Below are 20,844 nucleotides of genomic sequence, written 5' to 3'. Positions count from 1 at the left end.
AGTGGATACCCAGCTGAAGAAGGAATTGGGTAAACTAGATACCCAGAATGTAGTATAAAAACAACAGTGTAGAAATAGAATTAAAAGACAATTTTTAAAGAAAATTAGAATTCTAGCAGTAGAAAAGAAAGATAATGGACTATAGGCAATATTTATTTTTTTTAAAGATTTTATTTATTGATTTTAGAGAGAGGAGAGAGAGAACGGTGGAGGGGGAAGCATCAACTCATAGTTGCTTATTTTACGTGTCTATAATCAGACCAGCCCCGGGTTTTGAACCAGCAACCTTAGCATTCCAGGCCAACACTTTACCCACTGCGCCACCACAGGTTAGGCAGGCAATATTTAAAGATATAACAACTGAGAATTTTCTAGAATTGTTGGAAGATATGAATTCTCAGATTCAGGAAGCTCCAGGAATCCCAAACAAGATAATAACAAGAAATCTAAACCTACTTCATAATCAAACCTAAAAACACTGAAGACAAAGAAATTATTACAAGCAGAGAAAAGATAAATTACCTATAAAAGAACAACATACTGAAAGCTATCTTTCATCAATAACAAACGCCAAAAAATATCAAAATGAAAATCGTCAAAGTGCAGAAAAAAAATTGTCAAGTTATAGGTTTATGCCTAGGGAAAAAAAAAAACTGCTTTGAAAATGAAGAGAAAATGAGAGCATTTTAAACAAACTGAGAAAGTTTCTTGTCCATAGAGCCTCACTTAAAGGAATTTCTAACGGATGTACTCCAGGAAGAAGGGAAATGAACCGAAAAGAAAGATGGGAGAGGCCACAATACATGATGAGCAAAGATTACTATGGTTGGTAGATTGAAGCAATCATTGAATGACTATAAACCAATCACAATAATGTCTAATATGTTAATTTAAAAAATTAAGATAGAATCAGAATCCTAAATAATTATAGCACTTAAATCAGAAAGAGTCATTGGAGTTAGGGTGCCGAGTCCTTGTATTATTTAGTACGTTGATAAAGATAGTAATTAACTTAAAATTATATTACACTAAATACACATGATAAATTTTCTAAGGTAGCCACTAAAATAATAATGCATGTAACCTTTCTACTAGTAATGCGGAGAAAATTAAATGAGAAGGAATAGACACTTTAATTCAAAGAAGGCATGGATGCAAGGCTGAGGTGGCGGGGGGGGGGGGGCGGTAATAAAGGATCAGAAAGGCAGAATAATAGAAATAAGTTAGGCCTGACCAGTGGTGGCACAGTACATAGAACTTTGGGGACCCTGAGGACCCAGGTTCAAAACTCTAAGGTCACCAGCTTGAGCACAGGGTCGCCGACTTGATCCTGGGATCATCAAAATGGTCCCAAGGTTGCTGGCTTGAGCTGCTCCTCCCCCCACCTTCATTCAAGGCACATATAAGATGCAATCAATGAACAACTAAAGTGACGCAACTATGAGTATGCTTCTCATCTCTTTCCCTTCCTGTTTCTCTCTCAAAAACAAAAAAAGAAGTGAATCCAAGTACAGTAGGAAACTGAATCAATGTAAATTGACTTTATCCATTTTAAAGATAAAGATTGTTAGACTTTATAACTAAACAAAATCTTGTTACTTGCTATTTACAAGAGAGTCTTAATATATGAATAAACAGGTTGAAAGAAAAAACTGGAAATTATATATATACTAGATGATTACTAATCGAAAGAAAGCTGGGGTAACTATTTTAATATCAGACAAAATAGACTTTAAGGCCAAAAAAATTAATACAGATAGTCTCTACATATTGATTGAGACTCAAGTTATCAGGGAAATAGACATTTTAAATCTAAATGAACTTTTTTGTATCAAATATGTAAAAATTAAAAGTGACAATCAGAATTACAAGTTGACAGATCTGCCATCACAATGGTAGACTCTTAACATTTTTCTCTTAGAAACACATTAACAAAAATGTTCATAAGGATAGAGAAGATTTGGGCACTACAGTTAACCAGCTATACCTCGAAACTGGAGAATTCTCATTCTTTTCAACTGTGTATGAAACAAAATTTGACTGTGTCCACAAAGTAAGTTTCAATAAATTATTGTCACACAGACTAAATTTTCTGACCATGATGCAATAAAAAAAATTTTTTTAGCTAACCCTCCTCATATAATTGGAAATACAAATATAATAACTTAGGAATAGCTTATACTGGAAAGAGGATTTTATATATTCTACTTCTTTGAGAGGTGGTTACATACTATAGTACGATTTATATGGCAACTGTGTTTATTAGAACATCTCAGTTCTTCTACCATTCAGTGTAATTGAGTTTTTTTTTCCCTGTCTGGATACTTCAGAACTTTTGAATAATACTGTTTTATTTTTTCAAAAATAATCTTTTTTTTTAAAAGATATTTATTTTAGAGAGAGTGGGGAGAGAGAGAAAAAAGAGAGGTGGAGAGAGAAAGAAAAGTGAGAGAGAAAGGGGGTGGGGAGCAGGAGCATCAACTCGTGGTTGCCACGGAAGCCAGGGTTACAACCGGCAACCTCAGCGCTCCAGGTCGACGCTTTATCCACTGTGCCACCACAGGTCAGGCAAAATACTCTCTCCAAAAGTATATTTAAATGATAACTTCAAAAACAACTGAAAGTCACATAATAATTCTGAGAAAATTTTCTAAAAAGCAAAATCATGCCTACTACTTTATAACACATTCAACTAATGATGAACAATTTTCGGAACTATGAAAACACAAGAAAAACAATTTCCTGGAAGACTAAAATTTCTGCAATAAAAAAATTTTCATAGCAGTAGCTAAAATTTGCCTAATAAAGAGGAAAAGTAGGAGTCTTGAAAAATAAATTACCTTTAAATCCTTAGCAACACGCAGTGAAATTATTATTTAACTATAGGAATACTTGAATGAATCTCTTAAATTTTGAGGGATGAATACTTTAAAGATAAAGTAGGAGTTAAGAATAGCGAAGAAGTTCTCAAGTAAATTTTTTAAAATGTCAGAAATTGAAATAAGTGATAAAAGCTTACAAAATAGAGATGACTGTGTTTTTTATCTTACTTGCATACTCAAAATATGCTAAAAATTCAAATAATAAAACTACTAAAGGAATTCGGTAAGATGACAGTATTCAAGAAGAAAATCTTTAAGGTAAGGCAATAATTTTTTATCAGCAATAATCACTTTGTCACATGCACACACGATGTTTATTGTTGTTGTTTTTCTTTTTATTTTTTTACACGATGTTTATTGAAACTTTATTACCAATAGGGAAAAAGGGGGATATAACCTGACAGGGAATGGCTGAATAAGTTATAAGTTCTAAAAAAGAATGAGTATATTGATATCAATTGATTTAGGAAGTTACTCATGATATATATGGGAGTGAGACATACAAAGACAATAAAGATCAACAAAACTAAGAGCTGGTGTTTTGAAAAAGTAAACATTGACAGACTTTTAGCTAGATTCACAGAGGTGGGGAGGGAGACTTAAAATAAGAAATGAAAGAGCAGACAGTACAGCTGACAGCACAGAAATAAGAGACTACTATGAACAATTATATGCCAACAAATTAACCTAGAAAAAAAATTGGAAACATACAACCTATCAGGACTGAATTGTGAAAAAATGGGAAATCTGAACAAATTATTAGTAAGGAGGTTGAATCAATACTCAAAACTACCTAATTAATAAAAGCCCAGGGCCAGATGGCTCCACAGGTGAATTCTACCAAACATTTAAAAAAAATACCAATTCTTTTTAAACATTTTATTTATTCATTTTAAAGAGGAAAGAGAGAGAGAGAGAAGGGGGGAGGAGCAGGAAGCATCAACTCCCACATGTGCCCTGACCCGGCAAGCCCAGGGTTTTGAACTAGCGACCTCAGCATTCCAAGCCAATGTTTTATCTACTGCGCCACCACAAGTCAGGCCCCAATTCTTTTTAAATTCTTCCAAACTTATTTTATGAGACCCTGATAGCCCAACCAGACAAGGACACCACAGAAAAATAAATTACAGGCTAGGTAATAACTATTTATGGTGTCAGGTGGGTACTAGACTTATTGGAAGATCACTTTGTAAGTTATATAAATTTCTAACCACTGTGCATACATCTGAAACTAATATAATATTTAATGTCAACTGTAATTATAAATTTTTAAAAAAAATTATAAGCCAATGTTCTTGATGAACACAGATGCAGAAATTTTCAACAAAATATTAGCAAACTGAATTCAACAGTACATTATAAAGATCATGTACCATGATCAAGTAGAATTTATTCCAGGAATACTAGGATGTTTCAAAATTCACAAATTAATCAATGTGATAAACCACATTAACAAAATTAAAGATAAATGATTACTTTAGTAGGTTCAGAAAAAGCATTTGACAAAATTAAATACCCGTTTATGATAAGATCAAATAAAATGAGTATACAAGGAATGTGACTCAAAATGATAAAGGCCATATACAATAATCCCACAGCTAAGATAATAGTGGTGAAAAATTGAAAGCTTTAGCCTAACCCAGGGGTCTCAAACTCGCGGCCCGCCCACCAATTTTATGTGGCCCGCAGATTAATCAAACTTCGTGGATTAGTCTGCGGGCCGCACAAAATTGGTGGGCGGGCCGCGAGTTTGAGACCCCTGGCCTAACCTGTGGTGGCGCAGTGGATAAAGCGTCAACCTGGAAATGCTGAGGTCGCTGGTTTGAAACCCTGGGCTTGCCTGGTCAAGGCACATATGGGAGTTGATGCTTCCAGCTCCTCCCTACCTTCTCTCTCTGTCTCTCTCTCCCTTTCTCTCTCTCCTCTCTAAAAAATGAATAAATAAAATTTAAAAAAAAAGATTAAAAAAAAATTGAAAGCTTTACCTGCCTGACCTGTGGTGGTGCAGTGGATAAAGCACTGACCTAGAATGCAGAGGTTGCCAGTTTGAAACCCTGGGCTTGCCCGGTCAGAGCACATATGAGAAGAAGCAATTACTATGAGTTGATGCTTCCCACTCCTCCCTCCCCTTCGCTCTCTCTAAAAAAATAAATAATTAAATTTTAAAAAAGCTTTTCCCCCTATTATGAGGAACAAGACATGGATGCTCACTCTAGTCACTTTTATTCAACATAAAGTCCTAGCCAGAGCAATTAAGTAAGAAAAAGAAAGAAAAACATTCAAACCAGAAAGAAAGAAGTAAAACTGTTAGTGTTTGCAAATGACATAATAGTAGCTATAAACTATAAACCCTATTTCTACTCCTCCCTAAAACTATTAGAACAAATAGATTCAGTAAAATTCCAGGATACAAAATCAATATTCAAAAATCTGTTGCATATCTATACACTAATAAACTGTCAGGAAGAGAAATTTTAAAAAACGATGCCATATATTGTACATTTGCATCAAAAGAATAGACCTGACCAGTGGTGGCACAGTGGATAGAGCATCTACCTGGAATGTTGAGGTCCTAGGTTCAAAACCCCGCCAGCTTGAGCGCATGGGGTCATCAACATGACCCCATGGTAACTGACTTGAAAGTCACTGGCTTGTGCAAAGGGTCACTGGCTTGGCTGGAGTCCTCCCCCTCCCCATCAAGGCACATATGAGAAGCAATCAATGAACAATTAAAGTGGCACAACTATGAGTTGATGCTTCTCATCTCTCTCCCTTCTTGTCTTTCTTGCTATCTTTCACTCACCCCCTTCTCTTCCTTTCTCTCTCTCTCATAAATCAATACAATACAATACAATACAAAACAATACAATACAATACAATACAATATCAAGGGAGTGAAAGACCCGTAAACTGAAAACTATAATACATTAATGAATGAAATGATGACACAAATAAATAGGAAGATATTTTGTGCTCATGGGTTAGAAGAATCAATATTGTTAAAATGTCCATTCTATCCAAAGCAATCTACACATTCAAATTTTCTATCAAAATTTCAATGGAGTTTTCATGGCAATACAATGAAAATTCTAAAATTTGTATGGAACCAGTAAAGACCTCTGACAACAAAAGTAATCTTGTGAAAGAACAAAACTGAAGGCATCATATGCCCTGATTTTAAAGTATATTACAAAGCTATAGCAATAAAAACAGTATGGTATTGGCATAGAAACAGACACACAGGTCACTGAAACAGAACAGAGAGCTTAGAAATAAAATTATACATATATAGTCAATTCTTTTATGACCAAAAAAAAGCTAAAGCTATGAATATTGAGTATATTCAATAAATGGTATTGTAAAAACCTGACAGCCAGGTTTTTATTCTTTTTGCAAAAGAATTAAACTGGTCCACTATCTTACATTATATATAAGAACTATCTCAAAATGGATTAAAGACTTCCATATAATATCTGAAACCATAAAACTCTTAGAGGAAAACTTATGCAGTACTGTTCTTGATATTGGTCTTGACAATAAGTTTTTTGGATTTTATACCAAAAACAAACACAACAAAAGCAAATACAAATAACTGGGACATACAAAACTAAAAAGCTTCTGCACAGTCAAGGAGATCATCAACAAAATGAAAAGGCAACTTACTAAAAAGGTTTTAAAGTGGTATATTTGATAAGGGGATAATATCCAAAATATATAAAGAACTCATGCAACTAAACAGCAAAAAAAAAAAAAAAGGTAGAGGGTTTGAATAGATTTTTTTCCAAAGGAGACATACAGATAGCCAACAGGTACCTGAGAAGGTAGTCAACTGTCATTAATCATCAAAAAAATGCAAATCAAAACCACAATGAGATATCACTTCACACCTGTTATAATGGCTTTATCAAAAGACAAGAAATGTGTTGGTGCAGATGTGGAGAAAAGGGAACCTTTGTCCTCTGTTGGTGGGAATGTAAATTGGTGTAGCCTCTGTGGAAAACTATATGAAGGTTCCTCAAAAAATTAAATACAGCAATTCCACTTCTAGGTACTTATTTATTTAAAGAAAACAAAACCACTAACTCAGAAAGATAGATGCACCCTCATATTTCTTGAAGCATTTATAATAGCCAAGATATGGAAACAACCTAAGTATCTATCAGTGGATGGACAGAAAAAAAAAAAATGTGATGTATGTATATAATGAAATTTTATTTGGCCATAGAAAAGTATAAAATCCTGTGACTTGTAACAACATGGATGAACCTTGAGGGCATTGTGTTAAGTGAAATAATTCAGAAAGACAAATAATAGATTATCTCACTTATATGTCAAATAAACAACAAGAACAACAACAACATACGAGCTCATAGATACAGAGAACTGATTGGTGGTTGCCAGAGAAGTGGACAATGGCAGTGGTAAAAAAAACACAGAAAAAAGAGTCACATCTATATATATTGATATACCGTATTTCCCCATGTATAAGACACACCCTTTTTTTGAAAATTTTGGGGTCTAAAAACGGGGTGCATCTGATATAGTGATTGTAGATTTTTTTACTTGCATTACCTGCTTTTTCGTGCTTGTTTTGTGTAAGGTATTTTTCCCTGCCAAGAAGGAAGGAACAGGGCTCGGAGCCACGAAGTGTGGAATAACAAAAGGCTTTATTGAGTACAGAGCACGCATCCTGCCCGGTGAGGTTCCCTGGCCCAGAGGAAAGATGGAGGAGATGGAGGCCAAGGAAGTCACACAGAATAAGCCACGTGGGAGATATTTAAAGGGTCCCTCTAGGGAAGTCAAGCTAATATGACGTGGTGAAATCTCACTGGCTGGCAGATGGTTGCTTTTTTCCAAAGGGTTTCTGCGAAGCTTCTTTTGGCACACTTGGTTGTGGGCGGTCCTCACCAAAGTTCCCGGGCCTGACCTTTCCCCATTATCCACCGACCTTACATTCTGACCTTTTGTGTTAAATAGAAAAGGGGAAAGGAAAAGGGTCCCATCCATTCCCATAACTGAGACCTGTGAGGGAATTAGAGGTATTAGTGTCCTAAATCTCAAGGTCAGGCCATGGACAGAAAAGGTAAAGTGGATGTGCTTCGGATGTCTCCAGAAGCACACACTCACTAGGAACGGAAAAGACTTCCCTGACTTAGCTACGGTTTCGGACAGGGAGTCTCGGAGGAAAGAACTCAAGGTGGTTGGAGGCAGGGGACTTACCACACCTTACATTTTGCACTCGTTGAAGACAGTGATTCATCATCAGACACATGAGGACAAGCTAATAATGGATGGGAGTTTTGACAGTGATGAGGAGTTGTATGAATTCTATGATGAATAAAACTTGAGTTCAATGGCTTTATGTAATACATATTTTTTTTTCAAATTTTGAGCCCCCAAATTAAGGTGCATCTTATACATGGGAGCGTCTTATACATAGGGCAATATGGTAGAAAGATACTCATGTTCTTCAATGGTAGAACCTGTAGCTGAAAATGTAATCTCACTCTTATTAATGAGAAAGAGAGATAGAGAGAACCCTGGGCTCTTTTGTGCATTATGAGCAGGAAACTGTTTAGGGTTCCCTCAAGATATTCTCTCAAGTCCATGTAATGCCAATGCCTAAAATAAAATATCTAACAATAAAAATTAAAAAAGAAAGAAAACCAAAACGTAATAAGTAAAGTGTTAAAAAAGTAAAGCAATTAGTAATGAAAAAGAAATAAAGCAAAGCTAGAGGATTATTTTTTAATTTTAGGAAGCATGCATTATAATTTTTAATTACTTTAAAATATTGGTGGAAACAACGAATGCTCTAGTAAGGCAATGTGTGAAATCCACTTTTCTTAAAAAATGAGAACCAACAGTGCAAAAACTAATAAGTTATTGACCTAGAAAACAAGACTGAGACCTAAGCTATTCACTCTAAGAAATCCAATGCCAGCAGGTTATAAATATGAACATTCACAGGCAATAATATAATACAATGAGGCTAGCAAAAACAAACCAAAAAAAAAAAAACCCAAAATGGCTCTCCTGCTACCGCTTCTTCCCTCCCTACCTCCCCAGCTCCATTCCCAAGACGTTGTCACCTTTCTATCCTCGCAGTCTTTCCCTCTGAACCAAAATATGACTTCACAAGTTTCCTTAACCTAGCACTTTGGGCAGCCCCTACTGAACTACCCAAATTGTAGTCACAATGGAAGACGAAAACAACTTATCCTTTCTTATCTTGGAGGGGGATCCAAGATAAGAATTCACAGCCTAAAAGTGGAGAAGGCACACAGTGTCTCTTCAATGTTTAATATTCAAGAGAAAAACATTTAGATATATGCTTGTTAAAAAATCTCTGAACTTTAGAAATAAAGAACGATGGCATCAGGCAACTAAAGAAAAAGATAATATTTCAAGCCACATATCAGAGATCAGAATAGCTTGAGATCATTCTGTTAAAGTGCTGGAAAAAATTCGTAAGTCCATAGAACCTGCAAAAATTCTCCAGTGGGCAACTTCACCATCTCCAAAGAATTACCCAATGGGCATTTGACTTGGATCAGCTAGAGCTACTTAAAAATAAAATAAATAAGCAATAAGGGAATTGTTGGTGTGTGGTACAGTTTAATTACTTTGTGTGACAACCCCTAAAAATGAGGAAAAAAGATATTTTACATATATTTCAGAGTGTCAGTTCTATTAATCCTGAATGAGTTGTGGAGGATGACTTAGGTGAATCTAATAGCAGACAATGTATTCTCACTAGGGAGTCCAAAGTTGTTCTTTTCTAGTATGTGCCTTGACCCCGCAGGCCCGCAGTTTCGAATTGGCAACCTCAGCATTCCAGGTCTATACTTTATCCACTGTACCACCACAGGTCAGGCTCTTCTTTTTAATAGATAAACATAGGAATTTAGACAAATAAAGGCAAACACAGCCTGACTGGTGGTGGCTCAGTGGATAGAGCATCAACCTGGAACTCTGAGGTTCCTGTTTCGAAATCCCTAGGTCGCTGGCTTAAGCGCAGGCTTACTAGCTTGAGCAAGGGGTCACTGGCTCGGCTTGAGCCCCACCCCCCACCCCCCACCCCCGTCAAGGCACGTATGAGAAGCAATCCGTGAACGACTAAAGTGCCACAACTACAAGTTGATGCTTCTCACTGTCCTCCCTCTCTCTCTCAAAATCAGTTAAAAAAAAATAATTTAAAAATAAATAAAAAAGGCAGAGCACAGTCTAATTATTTTAAGTATTAAGGGATTATATCATTGCATAATCACCATTGATTTCAAAACACGGCATAATATAAATACCACCCAAAGAAGAGAATATAAAACTATTTAGAAAAACTAATACACAAAGCTTTCTTTTACTTAGAATTTTTTATTGATTTTTAAATGTTTATTTACTAATTTTTAGAGAGAGAGAGAGAAATATCAATTTGTTGTTTCACTTATTTATGCATTCACTGGTTGATTCTTTTATGTGCCCTCACTGGGGTTTGACCCCACAACTGTGGTGCATCAGGACAATGCTCTAATTAACTGAGCTACCCAGACAGGGCTTAATTTCTATTTTTTGAAACTGCCCTTGTAGGCTTATTGAGACACGAAGTGACCATGCTCCGCGGAGCTATGATCAAATGCACATGTGTGGAAGCTCTTATATCTTGCACCTGCCTGACCACCCTTGTAGGATGCCACCAGTTTTAAGACACAACATGATTTCAGGTTGTTAAAATGTAAAAAAAAAAAAAAATGTGTGCCTTAGAATTGATGAAATAGGACACTCCACATAAGTTACTTATCAGGCACATTTTAAAGCAAAGAAGGTACTTAAAACGTAAATATGATTTGGCATGACAATAGTATACTACAAGGAATGTATAAAATGCCTTGGATAAGAACTTGACCGCTACTCAGGGGAAGCACAGAAGGCTTTTCAGTTGGGGCACAGATATGTCATTGGAAAGGCAGAAGGGAAAAGAAGAGGGAGAACCCCAGAATGATAGGAAAAAGGGGTTCACATATGCTGACTAGGTTAAATGCCCTACTTCTAAGGTCTTGGGATCTTATAATTTGGGGATTCAAGGCATGACTACAAGGTTTTCTCAAAACTGGCACCACCAAGGCCACCATCGGACAAGCAGGGAAGATCAGTGACCTTCATCTATAGGCATACCCCAGAGATACTGCAGATTTGGTTCCAGATCCCTGCAATAAAGCCAGTCAATCTTTTTGTAGAAAACACAACATCTGTGAAGAACAATAAAGCAAAGTGCACTAAAACGAGGTATGCTTATAGATACATAAATGTTGAGTGAGTGAGTGAATGTGAGGGCATGCATATGAGTTAGGGTGGTGTGTGGCCCAAGATCACAGCTGTTCTCTTTTCCTTCTCCCCCCAGAGAAACTGGAGAGCGAAAAGCTGAATGTTGCCGAGGTCACCCAGTCAGAGATTGCCCAGAAGCAAAAGCTGCAGACTGTCCTGGAGAAGATCAACGAAACCCTGAAACTTCCTCCCAGAAGCATCAAGTGGAACGTGGACTGTGAGTTTTACAAAGAAAATAAAATATGGGTCTGGTTAATGATGCCTGTGGTGTCTCTACCATGAGGTTTCCCCAAGAAGCCATCCAGTAAGCTGGCAGGCCCTGCTTGGGTGCAAACCCATTCATCTTACTAAGAAAGAATATGTCTCACACAAAGAGAACTTGTCCTCCATACCTCTGGGACAAATAACAAAAGGTCAAAATCCTGTGCACCTTTTCTGTACAAGGCTTTCTGTAGAAGCTTACGTAAGGTTGGTTACAAGAGGAAAACTCACATTCATTGAGCTACTTCTGCATCCCAGCACAGCCTTCTGAGAATGCTCTTGTCCATAGCTTGTTGTGGCTTTGGGAAGCAGAGGTCCCCTAAGTGCAGACAGCTGAGAAGCCAGGGAGTAAGGACATGGCTGTGGTACAAAGCTCACAGCCTTCCTTTCACTCATTTTTCAGAAAGAAAAACAACAACAAAGATATAGCTGAGATTGTAGGCACTGGAAAGGGATGTTTAAATTCAGGTTTTGCAGCTGGATCAGTGATCTCAAAAAGTATAATCCCTTCATTCTTCTGCTGCCTCATGGACCTGGATGTCCAATGTGAACATAATGAGTCCACATCAGAACCAACATTAGATCAGCAAGCGAGGTAAATAATATTCATAGTGGCATTATTGTCATAGGGAGTCCAGAGTTGTTTTGTTCTTTGCAATAAATAAAAGTGTGAATTTAGATTGATAAAATGATTTAGACTGTGTTCTTTGCCTTTAAGTATTAAAGGGTTCAATACTATATCTTATTGCATCCAATTTCTAGAACCTAAAATGGACACATCCCCCTCCACATAAAAACACCTTTCAAACTTGGCAAAAAAAGGAAGGAAGGAAGGAAGGAAGGAAGGAAGGGAGGGAGGGAGGGAGGGAGGGAGGGAGGGAGGGAGGAAGGAAGGAAGGAAGGAAGGAAGGAAGGAAGGAAGGAAGGAAGGAAGGAAAAGAAATCTTCACATCTTAATTTAAGAGACCCAGTAGCTCCCAGGCATAATCTCTCCAGCAGGTTTCTAACATCTGACCTTGGACTTAAGACACCAAGTACCTCCTTCAGCATAATTATACCTTTGCTTGCACAGTGTGATAAGCTTTCTCTCACAGCACTTGTAATAGGGCATCCTCGGCCAAGGGAGACATATGGGAGGACGGGAGGTTGAGGCTCTGGTCCTAGATAATGTCTATCCTGTGTCCGAGGCATGCTAATAGCGTTCAATGGGGAGAATAAATGGGGCTTGCTCATTAGTTTGAGAAATGTATCTGCATTTTGGAAATCTACAACAATCATAAGCATCAAAGTCTTCTTATCAAGACCCCTGCTTAGTTGTTTTTTTTTTATCCTATTTCCCATTCCTTTGAATATAGACCATCTTCATGTACCCTTCCAAACAAAACACCCTTTAACTTTTAATTTAGGAAAGTCTGAGATAGAAGAATGGAATTTTTAAAAGCCACGTGAGGACCATCATTGGCTTTGAATGACTTGTTTGTTTCGTGTTTACTTTCATTTCTCATAGGCAAATGTGCACGAGTGAAATAAGCACTCATACAACCAACTCTTATCTGGCTATTTTCATTTTTGCCCGTATCAATGCATATTTTTAACTTGATGAAATGTACCTACATCTTGTGTTTTGTTATTTTCACTTAATAGTAAGTTGTACATATTTTCTGTCTTCCCATGCGGTCTTCATAGTTAATCATTGTTGAAAGTTGCTCTATTTCATGGGGGTAGATAGACCATAGTTAACTTAAACCCGTTGACATGGATCCTTGCAGGGTGTTTAGCAGCCTATTGTGAACACCAGATAGTGCCAAGTTGAATGTCTTAGGTTGTGTCTCTTTGCTTTTCTTGAATTATTCCTGTCATAGATTTCCAGAACTGAGATAAATTACTAGGTCGGAGGGAATAATTATCTCGATAGCCAGCTGCTGTGAGCCTCGGGGCTTCAAGAGCTGCTGGAACTGTTTACAAGGGGCAGTGGTTTCTGCCATGAGGAATGTGGCAGGCACAGCCCCTGGGGGCAGCTCCGTCCCTCCTCTCTGTTATCTTTCCTGGTAGTTTCTGAGGACATTGTGTCATCTTTTGTGGTGAGGAGAAGCAGCTGCCGGTGGGCTGCAGTTAGGACTGGGGACCAGAGCAGTTGGACTTTTTTCTTCCGTTTTGCCTAAGGACTTTTAGAACAAAGAGTTTCTCTGCTTAATAATAATACTAATAATCAAATTGAAAACCAGTGGTCTAAACTATCCTTTTGCTATTAGACATAGTGTTTCCAAATTTTTTCAGTGATAATATATTACACAATAGTTAGCATCTTTGTATATGTTGTATGTGTGAGACAGAAAGAAAGAGAGAAACTAAATATTTCTCTTGAAAAGAATTCCCAGGAGGCCAGAGCACTCGTTGAAAGAGTCTGGCATCTGTATGGTGCTTGTGCTACCGCTCCATAGACTGCTCACCCAGATAGTCCAGGAGATGTCCAGTGTCACCAGGGTGTTAGAACCTTTTTGACCACAGCTTTCCCAGCATTATGCTTTGTCATTAAAAGGGGAAGAGGGAGCAGATGTCCTACAGCTCTCGGTGACTAGACTGATGGCGTTGCAGCTCCGATCATGTCAGTGAGCCCGCCATGTCAGTGGGTCAGTCCCACACCAGGAGCCTTTTCTGAGGCTGTAACTGTGGGCGAAACAGTTGGCAAGGCCCAGAAGCCCAGAACTGAACATTTCTGGAAGGCGGAGTTAGCAACAGATTATTTGCTGTTTGATGGTGGTGTTGAGCTGCTGTTCAGTCAGTAAAATATTTGCTTTAACGTAGCAGTGATAACGAGAAACTCTAATGAGTTCATAAGGAATGTCTGAATCATTTCCTTCTCTTGGTGATTTCTCAGAGCTTCTTTGGAGCAGACTCATCAATCCTAGTGAAGACACAGCGACACCCTAATACTGGCCCTAGTTCACGCTAGGTACACAAATTGGACATCTTTCTGTTCTTTCCTTAAATGTCCCCTGTAATGAAGAACCATGAGGCTGGGAGGACTGTGAAAGGCAGGTCAAGTGTCTGGTGAATCTTCCCTTTTATGAGAAACAAAGTGGAGAAAATTGACGTGGTTTAATTGCCTAAATGCCAGGCACTTTCTCAAATTATAATAAAAATATCAACCATTTCTAGGCACCTGCGACGGGCTAAGACTTTGGAAATTCCTACAACCTATATTTCTGCACAGGCACAGTTATTCCTACGTGGGAAGATGAGCTGAATGAGGCTCAGAGTCCTGGAGTGGCCCACCCAAGGTCTGGTCGGCAGTAAATAAATGGTAGGGTTGTCAAGTTAGAACTCAAGCTCCAGTCTGCCTAACCATGTATGCATCCCATTTCATCACTGTTTTTTTCTGCTCACATCTACTGAGAAAAGTCCAACCCAGTAGTGGCCCAGCTTTTTCTTTTTTTTTTTTTCTCTTCTTTTTTGTTTTTTTGTATTTTTCTGAAGTTGGAAACGGGGAGGCAGTCAGACAGATTCCCGCATGTGCCTGACCGGTATCCACCCGGCATGCCCACCAGAGGGCGTTGCTCTGTTGCAACCAGGGCCATTATAGCACCTGAGGCAGAGGCCATGGAGCCATCCCCAGCGCCCGGGCCAACTTTGCTCCAATGGAGCCTTGGCTGCGGGAGGGGAAGAGAGAGACAGAGAGGAAGGAGAGGGAGAGAGGTGGAGAAACAGATGGGCACTTCTCCTGTGTGCCCTGGCCGGGAATCAAACCCAGGACTCCTGCACGCCAGGCCAACACTCTACCACTGAGCCAACCAGCCAGGGCCCCAGACTTTTCTAGTATAGATGACGTACCACCCAACATATTGCTAAGTAGCTGCAGAAGCCAACTGGGTCATGAACATTCCCCCCAGTTATTCCCCAAGGGGCATTGCCTATACTGACCACACCTGACACTCAAGAAAGTAACAAAGCCCTTCAGATAGCTTTCATGCTGTCCTCCAGGGCACAGGAAGGGATCCACTGTTCCTGACTCAGTGTCTGTTTTTTGAGAGTTGCTTTGTGTAAAGCCTTGGGACAGGGTAATGGTGATAACCCAAAGGGTTTGCAGTCATTTAGGAAGGGAGGGAGGGTGCAAAGTAGATATGTCCATGGTCATTCAAGTAGAGTGAACAAAAACATGGAGGTGGTTGAGAGCTGATCAGAACTCAGAATTCAGCCACTGTTAGGGTCTCTGTGGGAACCTCAGGCTAGAGTAGAAGCACTATGGTGGAAATCCAACAATAACATGATCCAAGGAGCAGCTCCTTGGGACCTGGCCAAGTATAAGAGGGCTCAGAGTGAGACCTGTGATGACCCCTGACCCTTAGGAGTGGGATAAAAGGGGCAATGGATGTGATGCAGCTACGTTATGAATATCTGCTTGTATCTGCCTAGAACCTAGAAGAAGATTCTCTGCTTATTTTTTTAAAATCCTCTTTTATTTCAGCTGTTCATGCCAAGAGCCTGGTAGCCATCCTTCATCTGCTGGTTGCCCTGTCCCAGTATTTCAGGGCACCAATCCGACTCCCAGACCATGTTTCTATCCAAGTGGTCGTGGTCCAGGTAAGACAGGAACCACCGCAAACACCTATGCTCTTCCAGAGGCATGGAGGTTAAGTTCCTGTGAGAGCTAAGGCACACTGGGGGATTGTTAGGAGGACCGCTGAATGAATGCTGAGTATCACTGGGTGTGCTAGATGTTGGGAGGCAGGTGACTGCATGGGGGCTTATCTCTGACAAGTGTGCAAGGGTGGAAAGGAGTGTGCTTGTGTATGGGAACGCCTTGTGTGGGGCATTTACCTGGGGTTTACATGATTTTGTCAGGAGGGTGTCTATGTAACATATATTTGAAGGTATATGATATATATGTTTGTGAGGTGTCTCTAGTATGATCAGGAAGAAAAATTGTGTGTGTGTGTGTACATGCAATAACCCTGCAAGCCATAGAGAATCATCATTTTTGGGCGGGGGGTGGGGTGGTAAACAGTGTTGCACAGGTATTGGAAGAGACAGATGTGAGGGCATGTATGCATTTGTGCGTGTGTTTGACAGACCCCAACTGTCCACGCCCGTATTGAGGGCACCGCCACTTCTCACCTGCCCAGAGAAGCACAGTGGGGATCTCAAATCCTCTCTTCCATATTGTTGGATGGAACTTCCACTCACATGGCTGTGTAATTTCCACAGTGAGGGTGTGATCTCCCCGTGACTATCTCACTCTGCCCCTAACCCCATTACATACTCAAGTTCAATTTTAGTTTCCAACTTTCTGCCATTCAGCAAACGGTCATCCTTTTGCTTGCCTGTTTCTGTTCTTTTCCAAGTAAACACACTGCTGCGAGGGTGGACGCCCCTTAGAAGCAGCTCCCTCAGTAGCCAGGGTTCTGGAATAGAGAACAGAATGGCAGTGCTGCCGTCCCTTGCTGAGGAAGAGTGTTGGGGGCTGGTAAGCCTTGCGTCACCCGCGCAGGCCAGCTTCCAGGACAGAAGGTCTTTGAGCTGAGCTTTCAGGGAGCAGAGGTTAATGGAAGAGGACTTGGAGGTGCTGCTCAGTCAGTTGCTCAGTTATGGGCTCATGAATAACTATTGCTTTTATACCTTCTGGGTACTGACTGTGCTAAAAACATCAAGGGGATATAATAGGAAAATGACACCTTGGCCCTGCCTGCCAAAAGGTAAGCAGCAAAGAAGGCAGTCAGAGCCCACAGTCAATACGGACATGTGTAGTTCAGGCGCTAAGTGCAGCTGACTGAAAGGGACTAATTGGCTTCATTTATTGAGCACTCAGTTGTATCAGGCATAGTGCTCAGCATTTTCTGTCTGCTATGGCTATGTGGCCAGCCCAGAGCTTCCTGGGGCAAGCGTCTACCTCATGAATCCAGGCCATCTCTATTGTGTTATTTTTACCAATCAATAATGTGTGAATCCATTTCAGTGTATTTTTTAAAAACTATGATTCAGGATAGGAGCTGGAGAAGGGGGTCTCCTATTTTGAAATAGTGGTCACTGCAAGCCCATGCCTCATGCTTTATTTTGAGCTCAATTACGAGCCATCTGAAGGCTGCTGTTGGTTTAATTTCTCCTGCAGGCAGTTTTGCTAGCATGAGGGAGAAAACAGGACGCGTTCCATAAAATGGCATCAATGCATGTCAGCTTTTATGGGGTGTTTTGCTTTATCAAGTTAAACAGGCACAGAAGCAGGACTCAGAATTGGCGGTGAGTCACTGAACTTCAGAGCTCCTGAGGGAACTAATAATGGATCAAGGTGAATCAGGATGCCGTGTGAGGGGTTATTTAATCCAGATTTCTTTCCCATTGTGTATAAAAGCTTTTAATTCTGCATGATGTGGCAAATGAGGTCTTAGGTCTGTGATGGCCCCACAAGACAGGGACACAGATTTCATCCGCCCATGTGAAATTTTTACATATGTTAAAGCTGAATTTGGAAAAAAGTTCTGATTTATCCTCACTAGATCTCCTTTAAGTGATTTTTTTTCTTACTTCCTTTTTTGGTTTAAGAGTCCATTCTTCTTAATCTAAGCCAAATCTACTTTTTGCCTTGACTCAGTTCTCTCTTTCCTCTGTCAAAGTATTTTGCAAGGACACTAGATTCTGTGCCTATTGAGAATGTGAAGAGAAGGTTCTGGAAGTTTTAGCAGGAGAGTCAAGAAATCAGGTTTCAGCTGATACACCAGCACTTGGAGGGTCCTTCTGGACACTCCGCTCAGCTTCTGTGGAAGATCAATTTGTCCTGACAACTGCTTCCCAAGCCCAAACCATCCTCCAAGGCAGGGGTCCCCAAACTACGGCCCGCGGGCCACATGCGGCCCCCTGAGGCCATTTATCCGGCCCCCGCCGCACTTCCAGAAGGGGCACCTCTTTCATTGGTGGTCAGTGAGAGGAGCATAGTTCCCATTGAAATACTGGTTAGTTTGTTGATTTAAATTTACTTGTTCTTTATTTTAAATGTTATATTTGTTCCCGTTTTGTTTTTTTACTTTAAAATAAGATATGTGCAGTGTGCATAGGGATTTGTTCATAGTTTTTTTTTTATAGTCCGGCCCTCCAATGGTCTGAGGGACAGTGAACTGGCCCCCTGTGTAAAAAGTTTGGGGACCCCTGCTCCAAGGGGAACTAACTATGAAGGAGCCTGATAAAAATGAATCTCCCTCCTCCTGTCCATCTGAAGGTCTTCCTAAAACCTCACATTCCTTCATTAGCTCCCATGCCCACATAATGAGGGTGAATTCTAAACCAGCACTCAACTGACTCCCCGTTGACGCAAGGCACCCTCCCTTCCAACCGCCTCCTGAACGCGCTGTGCTCTCCTGAGTCTGCCTTTCCGCTCCGGCCCCGCCTCCCACTGGAATGGCCTCTCCTGTGTCCAGCCAAATCCTATGTGTTCTTTAAGTTTCGGCTCTGGGCCCCCTCCCCTTGGAAGGGTTCCCTGACCATCCCAGCTGAAAGTGTCTGCTCTCGCCGCTGTGCACCCAGCCAAACACTTTCTCTCTGCATAGGGTGACCACATAATTGATTATCCACAATACAATACGTACTGTGACAGCAGAAGAGGATCCTACGAATAACTGAGCTGGGTCAGCAGGCAAAAACCCTGCTTTGAAGAAACCATTTCCACATATCTGCTTCTGCCATTTTACCCTAAGTTCCTCAAGGCCAGAAACTATGTCATACATTCCATAGTATTTGCTCCAAGTCCAACATAGGGGCTTGTACATAGAAGGTGCTAATTAAGGGATTGTACATAAAAGGCACTGATCAGTGAAATAAAGAAGATGAATTAATGGGAGGGGGTGCAATAGATGTCAGATGGAGGGATAGGTGGATGGGTGGGCCACCAAACTGTTTAATTAATCTCTTCTCAGAGATTTAAGCTATACCTGAGGACTGTACTACTAATTTAAAAGCTTCCATAAATATTTATTTTAAAAAAACAAACAACTCTCCTCCATTTGAATTCTCCAAGTTGGCCTGAGTTCCTCCACCCCAGTCCCCCACTAAATCTGTTTCTCAGCTTCCCTCTGCGGCCCCAGCAGGAGGGCAGACACACCCTGGCCTTCATTTCCATTGGGTTTACTGTGGATTACTCCTGGAGGCAAACAGTTTGCTTCCAGCAGAATGTCTTCCAATAAAGAAAGAAAAAGATTCACCATCCAAGAAGCGGCCTACTTGTTTGGACTAAACACGAACTGCACTTCAGTACTAATGGTACGGTCCAGGCCCGGGAAGTCAGGGACCTCCTTGCATTTCTGGAAGTCTCTCAACTCCAGACTCATTTCTTAAACTCCAGTAACTTTCTCAGTATCAGGAATGCTAATCAGTTTTTTGTATTTTTCTAAAGCATATTTTTCTCTCCTCCTCCCAACCCCTCTCTCCACCCCCGTTTCAGAAACGAGAAGGAATCCTCCAGTCTCGGCAAATCCAAGAGGAAATAACTGGTAACACAGAGTATGTCAACACCATTGTTGCCAGCGATTCTGTAATGGAACACAGATGTTTCTCCGAAATTCGTCCATTTGCTGATATTTAGTTTTCATTTATTGGGATTGCAAGAGGGATTAGGCTTCAGCCAATGATTATAGTTTAGTCTTTTCCATGCATTCAAAACATGCCTCTCAATGCTAAAGGTACAAACTTGGGTGGGGAAGTGGAGAGAGAGAATTAGCAGATTGAAAAATTCTAATTTTGTGGCACTCCAGGAAAAAAGTGTACCCAAAGAAGCCAACCAGCATGCAACCATCATGCCATTAACATGGGTTTGCATTTAAATTGTTAACCTTCAAAAGGACGTTTTTTCCTTCCTTTTCTGGATCTGATTTATTTGATCAAGTGCCAGGACCCAGAAAGCCCCTCTCTACCTTAGAGTGGTGTGTTTTGTTGTTTTCACTTACGTTAAGAAATTGAACTATCAGAACATGTAAGAGGGTTGCCACGGGGAAGACAGGTCTGGGTCTTAAACAGAAAGGGTAGGACCAGGCATGTGGGTGCACGATTCCCTGGGCAGGCCTGAGCCCTGGCCACACGCAAAGCCAGTCGAAGTTCTTTTTTTTTTTTGTATTTTTCTGAAGTTGGAAACGGGGAGGCAGTCAGACAGACTCCCGCATGCGCCCAACCGGGATCCACCCGGCATGCCCACCAGGGGGCAATGCTCCGCCCATCTGGGGCATTGCTTTATTGCAACCAGGGCCATTCTAGCACCTGAGGCAGAGGCCACAAAGCCATCCTCAGCACCCGGGTCAACTTTGCTCCAATGGAGCCTTGGCTGCGGGAGGGGAAGAGAGAGACAGAGAGGAAGGAGAGGGGGAGGGGTGGAGAAGCAGATGGGCGCTTCTCCTGTGTGCCC

At 40.4% G+C, this 20,844-nt stretch overlaps 1 protein-coding gene across 1 annotated transcript in view; it reads left to right on the top strand.

Annotated features, from left to right (window-relative positions):
* PARVA (parvin alpha) overlaps nucleotides 1-20,844 on the top strand; it is a 185,720-nt gene that overhangs the window by 139,303 nt on the left and 25,573 nt on the right. Inside the window, exons 5-7 of the mRNA XM_066365746.1 lie at nucleotides 11,281-11,421; nucleotides 15,931-16,046; nucleotides 19,891-19,949. Coding sequence (XP_066221843.1) covers nucleotides 11,281-11,421; nucleotides 15,931-16,046; nucleotides 19,891-19,949 — 316 coding nt within the window. The remainder of the gene's footprint in view (nucleotides 1-11,280; nucleotides 11,422-15,930; nucleotides 16,047-19,890; nucleotides 19,950-20,844) is intronic.

The sequence above is a fragment of the Saccopteryx leptura genome, chromosome 1 (assembly GCF_036850995.1).
Source record: "Saccopteryx leptura isolate mSacLep1 chromosome 1, mSacLep1_pri_phased_curated, whole genome shotgun sequence".
Taxonomy (NCBI): domain Eukaryota; kingdom Metazoa; phylum Chordata; class Mammalia; order Chiroptera; family Emballonuridae; genus Saccopteryx; species Saccopteryx leptura.
This window is presented reverse-complemented; position numbering and strand designations above follow the sequence as displayed.